Source organism: Ovis canadensis, chromosome 1 (genome assembly GCF_042477335.2).
Source record: "Ovis canadensis isolate MfBH-ARS-UI-01 breed Bighorn chromosome 1, ARS-UI_OviCan_v2, whole genome shotgun sequence".
Classification (NCBI taxonomy): domain Eukaryota; kingdom Metazoa; phylum Chordata; class Mammalia; order Artiodactyla; family Bovidae; genus Ovis; species Ovis canadensis.
The window spans coordinates 98,440,303-98,452,519 of NC_091245.1; the positions used below are offsets into that span (position 1 = coordinate 98,440,303).

General features: G+C 38.3%; 1 protein-coding gene across 21 annotated transcripts in view; it reads left to right on the plus strand.

Annotated features, from left to right (window-relative positions):
• PDE4DIP (phosphodiesterase 4D interacting protein) overlaps positions 1–12,217 on the plus strand; it is a 250,860-nt gene that overhangs the window by 184,081 nt on the left and 54,562 nt on the right. For all 21 annotated transcript variants that reach the window (XR_011259665.1, XR_011259622.1, XR_011259624.1 and 18 more), the window contains 7 exons: positions 2,044–2,211; positions 2,382–2,463; positions 4,636–4,727; positions 6,368–6,484; positions 6,805–6,942; positions 7,796–7,908; positions 9,285–9,412. Coding sequence is in view for 17 of the 21 variants with exons in the window: in XM_069602460.1 (XP_069458561.1) it covers positions 2,044–2,211; positions 2,382–2,463; positions 4,636–4,727; positions 6,368–6,484; positions 6,805–6,942; positions 7,796–7,908; positions 9,285–9,412 (838 nt within the window). In the remaining 4 variants the exon portion in view is untranslated. The remainder of the gene's footprint in view (positions 1–2,043; positions 2,212–2,381; positions 2,464–4,635; positions 4,728–6,367; positions 6,485–6,804; positions 6,943–7,795; positions 7,909–9,284; positions 9,413–12,217) is intronic.

Consider the following 12,217-nt stretch of genomic DNA (forward strand, 5'->3'; position numbering starts at 1 on the left):
ATTTGACCGTAATAGTCTCTAATGCTTCCTTATAGTATGGAATGGTTATATTCCACTCATCCAGTTCTCAGGCCCACTGAAGTAAATACACATTTTGTTAGAAACATGCTGCTTTGTGCTGCAGAAACTGCTTTTAGAATGGCCTAACAATTATTGTAAATTATTTAAAAATTTAGCAGGAGACTAATGAGTCTTTGAGTTTTCTTTTTCACCCTTTTGTCTTATTACACTTAATATACACTTTGTCTTATTACACTTAATATACACTTAATATACACATATATGTTGTGTATGTGTTGGTAGTAAAATAATGGAATCTAAGAGATGCCTGAAATTACAAAAGATCTTCAGCTCAAGGAAGAGTAGTGATTGTATTCTTCTAGATGTGCTTCTTGAATTTTACATGCAGAACAGTCCCTCAGATAGCTTTTGAAAAACATAGCCTCAAAAATCTGTATTTTTTACCAGCTTCCAGATGATGGTGATGCTGCTGGTCCGTGAACCACACTTGGAGGAGTGGTGCTAAAAGCAGCATTACTAGAAAAAGAGTCAAGCCAGTTAGATCATATGTCTGACGCAAGATATCTTGTATATTATTTACTCTGTTTCTTCCCATAATCTAACAGATTTTTATTAGGGCAAATTAATAATGTACTGTTACCTCTAAGATGGTTTTGTCCAAACCCCTAAAGAGTCTGAATTTTCCATGCTAAAACTAGAAGGTTATTCTGTTATTTCTCTTAGAAGTTATGACGAGGGCTCCGCTTCTTATTTAAAATAGTAGTAATTCTCACCAGAGATAGTTGATGCTATATCTGACATATCCGTCATCTTACATTCTTAGTAATTTTAGTCTTAGTTTATTATTTCTGGATTTTCTGATTAAATGCAGACTTTCTATGTGGTGTGCATGCTAAGTTGCTTCAGTTGTGTCTGACTCTTTGTGACCCTGTTGACTATAGGCCACCAGGCTCCTCTGTCCATATGGATTCTCCAGGCTGGAACACCAGAGTGGGTTGCCATGCCCTCCTCCAGGGCATCTTCCCAACCCAGAGATCGAACCCATGTCTCTTATGTCTCCTGCATTGGCGGGCAGGTTCTTTATCAATTTTTTCCTTATTGTGCCATCATGTGTCTTAGTAAACTATGGGATTTGAAATGAAATAAACTGGTGTGATTTTGAGGTCCAGATTCTCCTGGTCATGTGGTCTGATAAAAATGTTTCTGTGTGATTTGTTCAATATCTAGGTCTTGAGTGCCTATGTATTGAGTGCCTTCTATGGGCCAGACCCTGTTCTGGGAGCTTGGGATTCAGCACTGAATAAAACATCACAGTGCTTGCTCTTAAAAAACTTTCATCCAGTTGCAGGTGTTGGGGGAGAGAGAGACAATAATAGATATATTGATTACTGGTAAGTGCAATGTAAAAAAAGAATGTGGCAGGTCAGCAGAAATTGGGAGTTGAGATGAGCTTGCTGCATTTAGGTAGGAAATGCAGAAAAGGCCAGTCTGAAAAGTTGAAATTTGGCAAAGACCTTGATAAAGGAAATGGCAACCCATTCCAGTATTCTTTCCTGGAGAATTCCATGAATCAGAGGAGCCTGATGGGCTACAGTTCATGGAGTCACAAAGAGTCAGACACAACTGAGTGACTGACACTTTCCTAGACATCTTAAGGGAGCAAACCATGCAAATGACAAATGTTTGAGCAAAGACCATCCATGCCAAAGGCACATGTATCCCCAAGTGAAGAAAGACATCAGTTACCCAGTTCAATACATTACTAGCCTGGCATTTCTGGCAGAACCAATTTCAGATTAGTTTATCTATGATAGACATGTTGCGTTCTGTTTTTCTGGTATTCCGTGTATGAGAGACTTTCTTTCCACTGCTTGACTGTTTTTTCCTGTAGAATGAAAGTAAGGAAATGATTTCTTAGAGCCCCACTAACTTTTTTTTAAATGCTTTTAACAAATGACTTCAGAACACAAATTTTGTTTTATTAGAGTCTCTCTCTCATGTTGTGTGTGATTTCCTTACTAGGCTGCTGCAGAAAAGATGGTACAAGCTCTAATGGAAAGAAATTCAGAATTACAGGCCCTGCGCCAATATTTAGGAGGGAAAGATTTCATGATGTCCCAAGCATCCCTGTCTAACCGACCAGCTGAAGTTACCTCCATCAGCCCCCATCTTGAAGAGCAAACTGGTCAAGTAAGAACTATAGACTTGTATAGATGTTTATGCCAGCTGCATTTTCTTTTTATATCTGAGGCATAAGTATGATACTTTTAATACCAAGTTGTGTGAGGATGTTCCAAGTCCTGTCATTGTGATCATGGTTTCTGTATCTTCCTAAATCCCCTGACTCTTCCAATTTTTAGGGTTCAGTGCATATACCCTCCAGAGATGAGAGCACTTCATTGACTGCCAAAGGGGATGCTACCGTACCCAGGTCCTTGTTAGGTAAGTATCAAATTTGATTTCAGTAAGGAATCTCTGTCTTTCCTTCTTGTAACACTCTGTTAACAGATTTGGCCAAGACTCTCTTTCTCTTCCTACCTTAATGGAAAAAATAAGCTTGGATTCCACTGAAAGACTGAAGAGATGTCTATTCTAGGGAGAACTAACTTTACCTTACATTGAATTAAAGCTGTTGTTCTGGCTATATGATTTGGCCCAAAGAAGCTGTATCCTAATTTTCCTTTTCAGATAGCTTTGCAGGGACTCAAGAATGCAGGAGGCAGTGTTTTCAAACCTGCCTGGCAGGACCATGGGGCTGATACCTTCTCCTGAGTATCTTTGAAGCAAGCTGAGGCTACTTACTGTACCTAGACATAAGCTACGTTACAGTATTAGGAAGAGTAGGCAGTGTACATTGAGTCATTTGCCAAGCTCTGCCCCATCCAAGAGGTGGTTGTAGGCCTTGAACTCCATAAAAGTAACTGAATTATATGTGAGGTGTAAGCAAAACTCAAAATGAATGCTTTAGATTAGTCTCAGAGACCAAAATATTAGGATCTGGAGAAGTGTTACAGAAACAGGGGCTCACCATGATTAGTGACTTGGTGACTATAGTGCTGATAGAGTGTTGTGGACTTGAAGAATTAACTTAAACAGTTTTTAAAATGATTTTCAGAATGTAAAAACTTTGTGTCTGTTTTATAGTATAGGGCATTGTGGAATTCATAGGTAAGCTGTGCAAGTAATCATTTTTTAGTGGGAAACTTTATTCTAGTCAAAGAGTAAAGATGCTGGATTTGTTTAATTTACTCCCTATTTACCTTTTTTAAAAAGCATCTTTCCCCAATTTATTTTGTAAATTTCAAACCTATATGAAAGTGGCAAAAATAGTACAGTGAATACCCATGTACATTTTTATTAAGATTCACTAACTGTTAAAATTTTGCCACTTTTGCATTATTTCTTGCATGTATGTGCTTGTACACACAGATGTAATGTTTTTTTCTGAACCATTTAAAAATTACAAAGATCATGTCACTTCATCCCTACATACTTCATTAAACAAGAGCAACCTCCTGGGTAACTGCAATTACCATGTTCAGTCAGTGTAGCATCTACTGTGCAGTCTATTTTCAGAGTTTCCATTGTCCCTGTAATACTCTTTGATAGCTGGTTGTTTTCTTCCCTCCCTACTGTCATGGTTCTTCAGTCTCCTTTAATCTAGAACCATTTTCTAGCCTCTTTTGTGTTTTTTTGGCATTAGCAGTTTTTTCAGTTAAAGTGTAGTTGATTTATAATGTTGTGTTTGTCCCCAGTGTACAGCAAAGTGATTCTATTGTATACGTCTTTCTCCGATTCTTTTCCATTATGGTTTACTACAGGTTATTGAATACAGCTCCCTTTGCCATACAGTAGGACCTTGTTGTTTATCCATTCTGTATATAATAGTTTGCATCTGCCTGCCCCCCATTCCCAATCCAGCCCTCCACCATCCCCGCTTGGCAGCCACAAGTCTGTTCTCTGACACTGGCTGTTTAGTTTCATTCGTTTTGTTAGTATTCAGTTTTGGCTTTTTCTTCCTCATTATTGTTGAACTAACTTTACCCATCAATAATAAAACATTAAAATGGTTCAAAGCTCAAAAATATAGAAAAGTGTATTCAGAAGTCCCATCTACTTCTCTGTCCTTTCTCTCCTGTTTTCATTCATCCTCTGAAGGCAACTGGTTTCATTTCTGAGGTATCCTTCCTGTGTTTCTTTTTACAGAAGTAAGCAGATTAATCCTATGTGTATATGTAACATGCCTGTGTCCCCTTTTCCTAACATAAAACATACTCCGTAGATGTATTCTTTATTCTTTTCTAAACAGCTTGTTGTACTTAATATCTTAGAAATCACTCCATGTCAGTTCATAAAGATATTCCTCATTCTTTTTTAAAGCTATATATAGAACTTCATTGTGTGGATATACTGTACATATTCAATTTTCTTTTTATAGGCTTATAGATGGATTGCAGTGTTTTGTTATTACAAATAATGCTGCAAAGAACATCCTGTGTATATATGTTTTGTTGTTATTGGATTGTATCTTAGAATAAATTTCTCAGAAATAAGGCAGCACAGATCGTATTATGTTGATACTGGTTGTAAGCAGCACTATCTATTCATCTTTAGGAGACTTGGATACAGTTGCGGGGCTGGAAAAAGAACTGAGTAATGCCAAAGAGGAACTTGAGCTCATGGCTAAAAAAGAGAGAGAAAGTCGGGTGAGTTTTCTAGTTAAGTCTAATTTCTAAGTTCCTATTTTTTTTCTCAAAAGAGTTTTAAGTATTCAAGAGGGAGAGAACATATGTGTACCTATGGCTGATTCATGTTGATGTATTATAGAAACCAACACAACATTGTAAAGCAATCATCCTCCAATTAAAGGTAAATAAATTTTTTTAAAAAACTTTTTAAAAAAAGGAAAGAGTAAAATTCTCCAAGTATAATATCTGGGTCCAAATCCAAGTTGAGCCTTTTTTCTTTCTAGAGAAAAGTAGAAATTGCTTTATATTACATTATCTCACCAAGATGCTCTTGTTTTTAATAAATGAGGATTATTAAAACTTTTTAAGTGCTGAAAGAACACAGTTTTCTTTACCCATGTCTAACTGGAATAAAATAATTATAGAGGACTTGTGAAAAAAATGAAGTGCTATATAATTGTTGCTTATAATTATGACAGATCCATGAAATTAGTTTTAGAAACATAGAACAAGAGACATTCAAGAAAGATCCATAATGTTTATTGAGAACTTGCTGTATGTTATGCACTGCACTGGGCATTTAAATTCGCACTAATACTTACAGCTCTGCAAAGTAGGTTAATGTTGGCCCTATTTTATAAAAGAAGAAGCTGAAACACTGTTTCAAAAGATGAGGGAGAGGAATTGTTATGTGACTATAAAATACTAAAGCTACGATTTAAGTTCAGGTCTTCTGTGACTCAGCATGCTTCCGCAGAAGTCCTTTCCTGGAGCAGATAATTTTTCCCATCCATATGCTCTATTTCTAGCGACAGTTTTCATCATTTTCTTAGAAGAGGCCTCTTAGCCTTACAGAATCCCTTCCCCTTCTGCCTCCCTATACAACTAATTGTTTGTCCAACTTGGATGAAGAGAGAGGAAGCTTTAGGGCCACAATATAGGGTTATAGGCTAAAACTAAAAACCTTTATGTCACCTTGGCCTCTACTGTAGAAGATCAGACAGTGTCATGGGTCCCTAAACTAAGTTTAGTTGGCCAGTCTGTATAGCTCCTCAGTTTTTGTTCCACCTCTTTCCCATAGTTAGATCTATAATATAAAACCTGTGTTCATATTTGTGGTGAAATTATCTTATTGTATTTCTTTTCATTACCATATCTCTCCTTACAAACAGAATCATGTTATATGACTCAAGTTTTGAGGATGTGAAATTGTGTGGCATTTTAAAAATACGAGTTTAAAAAAATCCCCTAGTTTCCCTCCTTTTCCAAAATTTCTGTTCTACCCTAGCCATTATGTTGTTCCTGTTTCTCTCACATACTCAGTTAAGACTAATGTTACTGCACTTCCCTGAGATCCCACATGCCGTGCAGTACAGCCAAAAAAAAATTAAAAAAACAAACCAATCTGCTATGTTTTGTAGTGCTAAAAAAGCAGAGGACATCATTAAAACTACATTACAACTTCCTAGGAAACGTCCTTTGATATCACACGGTGTGGTTTATGGATCTGATCCAGTAGCTCACTCTTCATGTTCTAGTTTTCATTTGCACTATTGGTTGATAATAGATATGGAAAAGCATCTGCTTCAGTGTCAAAATGTAACCATGACACCCACTGTTTCCTCTGCCCACTGACTTCAGGGTTTCCTTCTCCACAGATGGAACTCTCCGCGCTCCAGTCCATGGTGGCTGTGCAGGAGCAAGAGCTGCAGGTTCAGGCTGCTGACATGGAGTCCCTGACCAGGACCATACAGATTAAGGAAGACCTCATAAAGGTCGTTCAAAGCTTTTGAAAGACCCTTGGAAATGATTACAGCTCAGAATACCTTCCCCTTCAAACAGCACTTGAATTCATTGAGTCCCTGTGGTGGCTCTCATCTTCTAGGTCCAGGGCTCGTTTGAGCCTCTTGGTGTTCCCAGATTCTCTCTGACTGATACCAGAGTGGCTCAGATTTCATGAAGAAGTTATTGTTACTATCATGGCTTATTAATATCCCACTTAATGCATAGTAGATTATTTCAAGAGCATTTGTTCCTCTGCTGAATAGCATTTTTTTTTCATTACTATTTTTATTACTAGTTTTTTGACTTTTAGGACCTGCAGATGCAGCTGGTTGATCCTGAAGACATCCCAGCTATGGAACGGCTGACCCAGGAAGTCTTGCTTCTTCGGGAAAAAGTTGCTTCAGTAGAATCACAAGGACAGGAAACGTCTGGAAACCGAAGACAACAAGTAAGCTATTGGAGTACAGGCTTTATTTTTACTGCAAAATAAACAGTGAACAAGATGTCAATTACTTACGATGGTGGCTGTTGCTAGAATTTCATCAAGAATCTGTGCTCCCAAGTTCCCCACCGTGGCCAGTAGCAGCCACAGGTGCTGTTTTCTAGCACGTGTGGTTCCACTGTAACTGCTGCCCCAGATCTGACCTTTCTTGAATGCCAAACTTGTTATTAATCGAAAGACTGGTTTACCTGTACTTCTCCGTGTCTCTGTAACCATGTCTGTAGACACTACTCATCTCACTTCAAACTGGCTTTAACTCTACCAGTTCCCTTAAACAGATTGCCGGTCATGCATTATCACAGGTTGTCTTCTTTAGAGCACTTTACTGTAGCTCACAGTGACACCTGTCTGTGACTGATGGATGTCTGTTCCCCAACTAGATAGTAGGTTTATCCTTAGAACCTGGCACAGAGAAGGGGCCCAGTAAATATTTACTCAGTGGACGAAGAGCGCTTGTGAGTCCTGCTGTCTGTGTCCCTCTTGCCCTGTCCTTGCTTTGTCTCCCAATCCTCCCTCTTAGCCCGTCTCCTGTTTCTGGCTTTGTTTTCTTCTTTCTTCTTCTTCTTCCTCCCATAGTTGAATTCTGCCTTATAGAGTTTTACAGATAAAAAACTTTATGACAAATATGACATTGACTTGAAAACTGTAGCGTACTATATAGAAAGGATGAGTCAGTAATGAGATAGTGAGCTGCTTGAGTCATAGTCCATGCTGATTCGTTCTTTTGATCTCTTTCTCAGAATTAACTGTGGCTTCGTGTTTCTGTTTACGTGTTGCTTCACTTCTTTTTTACCCTCAGTTGCTGCTGATGCTTGAAGGACTGGTAGATGAGCGGAGTCGGCTTAATGAGGCCTTACAGGCAGAGAGACAGCTCTACAGCAGTCTGGTGAAGTTCCATGCCCATCCAGAGAGGTGAGAGAGTGACTGCATTGTTTTTCCTTTTATTCCTCATTACATGAAGATACCTACAGCTTACAAAGTGGGAAGAAAAAGAAAGTGGACCATTACTGGGGTCCAATTTGTCATTCGTTTTGTGGATTCCTCTGAGCCTCAGTGTCTGAATTAAGTCAGGAATACTGCCTGTTTCGTGTAGTTGTTGCAAAGATCAAATGAGAATACATTTCAGGTGTCTCAATTCGTTCCTTGCATGTAGTAAGAACTTGTATATTTCTTTCATTTGTCTGCTCCTTGTCCTATTAAAGGCTGCTTCATTATATTATAATAATAAGAGAAAGACTATAACGGGCCCTGATATTCACTGAATGTCACTGAGGAAAATGTATTTGTTGTTATGGCTACTATTACTGCAGGATTACCAATAGCCATCATGATGAATATGTTTTCCTGTACCTCTTAATTTTTGGTCGTATATATTATTATCTTTCTGGTACATTTTCTGTTCTCTTTATTTTTTTTCTTGTTTTGCCTTCCCTCCTAGCCCCTTTCTTTCTTTCCTAATTTTTATTTTTGTTACTATTCAGCTTTCTCTAATGTATTGCTGAGTTAAATTTGTTTTCTTTCTCTTTCAAGAAAATGAAGGCAGAGGAAGGGTATGATAGGACCACTTGTGTTACTTGTTAAGGAATCTCTGACTCTCTGTGAACTGGATTCCTTCTCAGAGTACTGTGAAGTTTGGTTAACAAATGACAAAACATGTACCTTCAGTAGCAACCAACCCTACTTGGCTCAATATGAATTCAGTTTACAGTTAGTTTTCCCTGGGTTTTGGTTTTTCAGAAACTAACGCATTCAGTTAGAAAATGAAATTTCTCCTAGTAACCTTGTAGTGGTGTTAGCTAAATATTAGGAACTGTAATTTTATGTCGGGTTGGCCCAGAATCTTGGATAAAGGGACAAACTTTACAGAAAGCAGACCTTGCTAGTCTACCAGCAATGAACACAGGTGCCACAACAAAGACCACATTCATTAATTGTATTCTAGAGACACAGTAACCTGTGTCTCCTAGAGTCTCATGGCTCAGACTGGCACTGTTGGCTCTTTGGAAGCATCTATGGACTTCTTATGGGCTTCCCTGGTAGCTCAGTGGCAAAGAATCTGCCTACAATGCAGGGGACACAGGTTCGATCCCTGGGTCGGGAAGATCCCCTGGAGGAGGAAATGGCAACCCCCTCCAGTATTCTTGCCTGGAAAATCCCATGGACAGAAGAGCCTGGGGGGCTGTAGTCTATGCGGTCACAAAAGACTCGGACACGACTAAACGACAAGAATGGACTCATTACATTGATGGCTAATTCATTTTCCTTCTGTGTGTGGCATGTTTAATCAGCTCTGAGAGAGACCGAACTCTGCAGGTGGAACTAGAAGGGGCCCAGGTGATACGCAATCGGCTAGAAGAAGTTCTCGGAAGAAGCCTGGAGCGCTTAAGCAGGCTGGAGACCCTGGCCGCCATTGGAGGTGGGGAACTGGAAAGTGTGCGAGTTCATCACGAGCATGGCTTCTGAGCACTGGCGGGTCAGACTGCAGCCCAGGATGGAGACCCTTGTGTGCACTAACCAGAGAGCCCTGTCTGAACTAAACGGTGACTTACTAATGATAGAACTGGTACAAGTAGCCTCACCTGCAAAGTGAAACTCATTTTAGTCTACCTGTATTTCACTGTTCGTAACTGTCTCTAAGTTGAATGGTGGAGGTTACAAGGTATATTTGCACACTATAAATCATTCCATTTTAGTTTCCTCACCCCCACCCCTCCTTCTTTTCCCTCATCCCTTCTCTGGGCCAATAAAGTTTATTCCTCCCCCACTTTCACAATCCATTTCATATATTCCATATCATGTCATAAATGCATGTGTGTGTATTTTTTTGCCATTCAATCAACTCCTGCTCTTTGAGTGAGAGCAATTTTTTAATCAAAGGTTCAAGATGCGAGAGAGAGAATGAGAGTCTGTAGAATGACTCTGCAGAAATGGTATAATCCTTAGAAGGTAATCAAAGCTAAGACTTGCAGCAGTAGACTGAAAGTATTGGGAAGGCCAAGTTAAAGAGCAGAGGCAAAGACTGTTCAAACATTTATAGTAAACCTTTACCTCTAATATTGTTTCAGAGTTGATTATTGAATGACAGTGAAAAGAGATTAGATGCAGATTAAATTACATTGATTTTTTTTTCTTTAAACCAAGTGTATAATATTTAGTCAGAACATAACTTTAAGAAAGCTCCCAGGTCTGTCAGGGTGAGAATTCTCCACATAAAATGCCGATTTCAAATGTAATGTCCCCTTTCAAGTTCAGTATTTCACCAAATAACTCATTATGGTCAGAATAGCCTACTACTTGTATTTTTTTCTTTTGGTAGTGGCACTAGTTGGAGTACTATATTTTTCACTTTTTTGTGCTTTTGCATTTCTCCATGTTAAAGCAACTAATAGGCTTCCGGCTTTGATGTGTTTGAATAGTTTAGAAAGAAATGTCACACATCTTTCTAGGCTTTGGTCATGTCTCAGTGTTTTGTTATCACAACATGATGGAAGTAAGAAAGGGGGCCCTTTAGATTATACTTCTGGTATCTTAAATATCAATGTAATTGATATCTTAAATATCAATAAAAAAATAACAGTAACCAAGGTTACTTTGGAGCTTTGCAAGGTCGTGAGATTTGTTATTTCTGCTGGATGTAATTTTCCCAGTTTAGAAGCTGAGGTTTCAGATTTTAAACATGGAATTTGGAACTAGGGATTGGGGCTCTTTAGCACCGTAAATGTAACTGAGTATCCTTTCTAAACTAGGCGGAACACAATGGTTTTTCTTTTTTCCCCTCCCATTTTTTTACATGACATTTTACTTCTTTCACATTCATGTGCTGACATGGCTTGTTTACATTCAAAATTCTGTCCAAGTTTCTGTAACCTCAGCAACACCTGTAACAGAGCATCACTCTGACGTGGACAGGGAAGAAAATATTTTCCTGGAGGAACACCATGGAATTCTCTGATTAAGTAATTTGCAAAAGATTGGTAGCCATAAGCTTCCTCTTAAATGGAAATGCTTCCCAGCTTTAATGGGCTTGCTTTGAGGGGAAAAGGCATCATTTAATAAAGGAGTTAGGAAGTATAAGCTGAATCATCCATTTTTTTCTTAGTCTTCCAATTTTTAGTGACCCTTTCCTGCACAAAGCTTTTTGTAACATTCTAGAAGTAAAGAAACAGATAGTCAAGCTGTAGAAATATCAACCCACCAGAGACTAGCCTGTCATGTGATTACAAGGCATGTAGGAAATGTCTTTTCTTATTTTTACTAATAGCCCAGTGGTACTAAGTTTCCTGTTAAGATTCAACCATGGCTGATATTTGGCTTCTAATGGCTCATAGAGATTACAGTAACTTAGGTAAGCTACTACTTCCATGTCTGTCATCCTACAAAAGTAGGCATTTCCCTTGTTATCTTGACCAGTTGCTAAATGTTAGAAATGTTAAGGTAGTGGAAGGAATAATGAGAAACCCAACTTCCTACCAAAACATTAACAAAATACATAGATTAGGGGGAGAAAGTAAGTGAACTCTAGTCCTGATTTGGATCCTGAAAAGATGGAGTAACTTGTTCTGTAGTTACTTACCTTTGATATTGGTCCTTAGGAAACATTTTAGAAAGTTAAGGGATTTAGTGGCACGGAAATTAGAAGTTTGATCTTGATACCATAGATGTGACTAAAATCTGGTTCGTTCTTGTCTATATAGTTGGAATAAGGCTTGTGAACAGTGCTAACTGGAGAGAGTTTGCCAGTCTAACAATTTTGTGTGATAATTTGGCATCTTATTAGAGAATATGGTTCTAATGAATTTTGCTCTGTATCCCGCAGATAGTTGATGCTTTGGCCCCTTCATCCATATACTTGTATTTAGCATGCTATACTAAGATTCCACTCCCTCCTTAGGAGTGCAGACCTTTTCTTTTACTGAATTGTTCTACCTTTGCCAGGCGTTTTTCAATATTACAGTAACTTTAGATAAAGCCTTGTGTGCTTATAGAACCTTGTGTTTGAAGGGGAAAAAAAGGTGAAAGAAAATGGAGTTAAATTCTCAGACTATGCTTAATTGGAAACATAGAACTTAAATTCAGAAAAATCTGTATTGATAGATTTGGCCTTTTACATATTTCCTTTCTGGTTGTAATGGTTGTAAGAGGTCAGGGTAATTGAAGTCTATAGAAACTAAAGAATTGAAAAGGACCTCCCAGATTTATATAATGAGTGAAATGGAAGTCC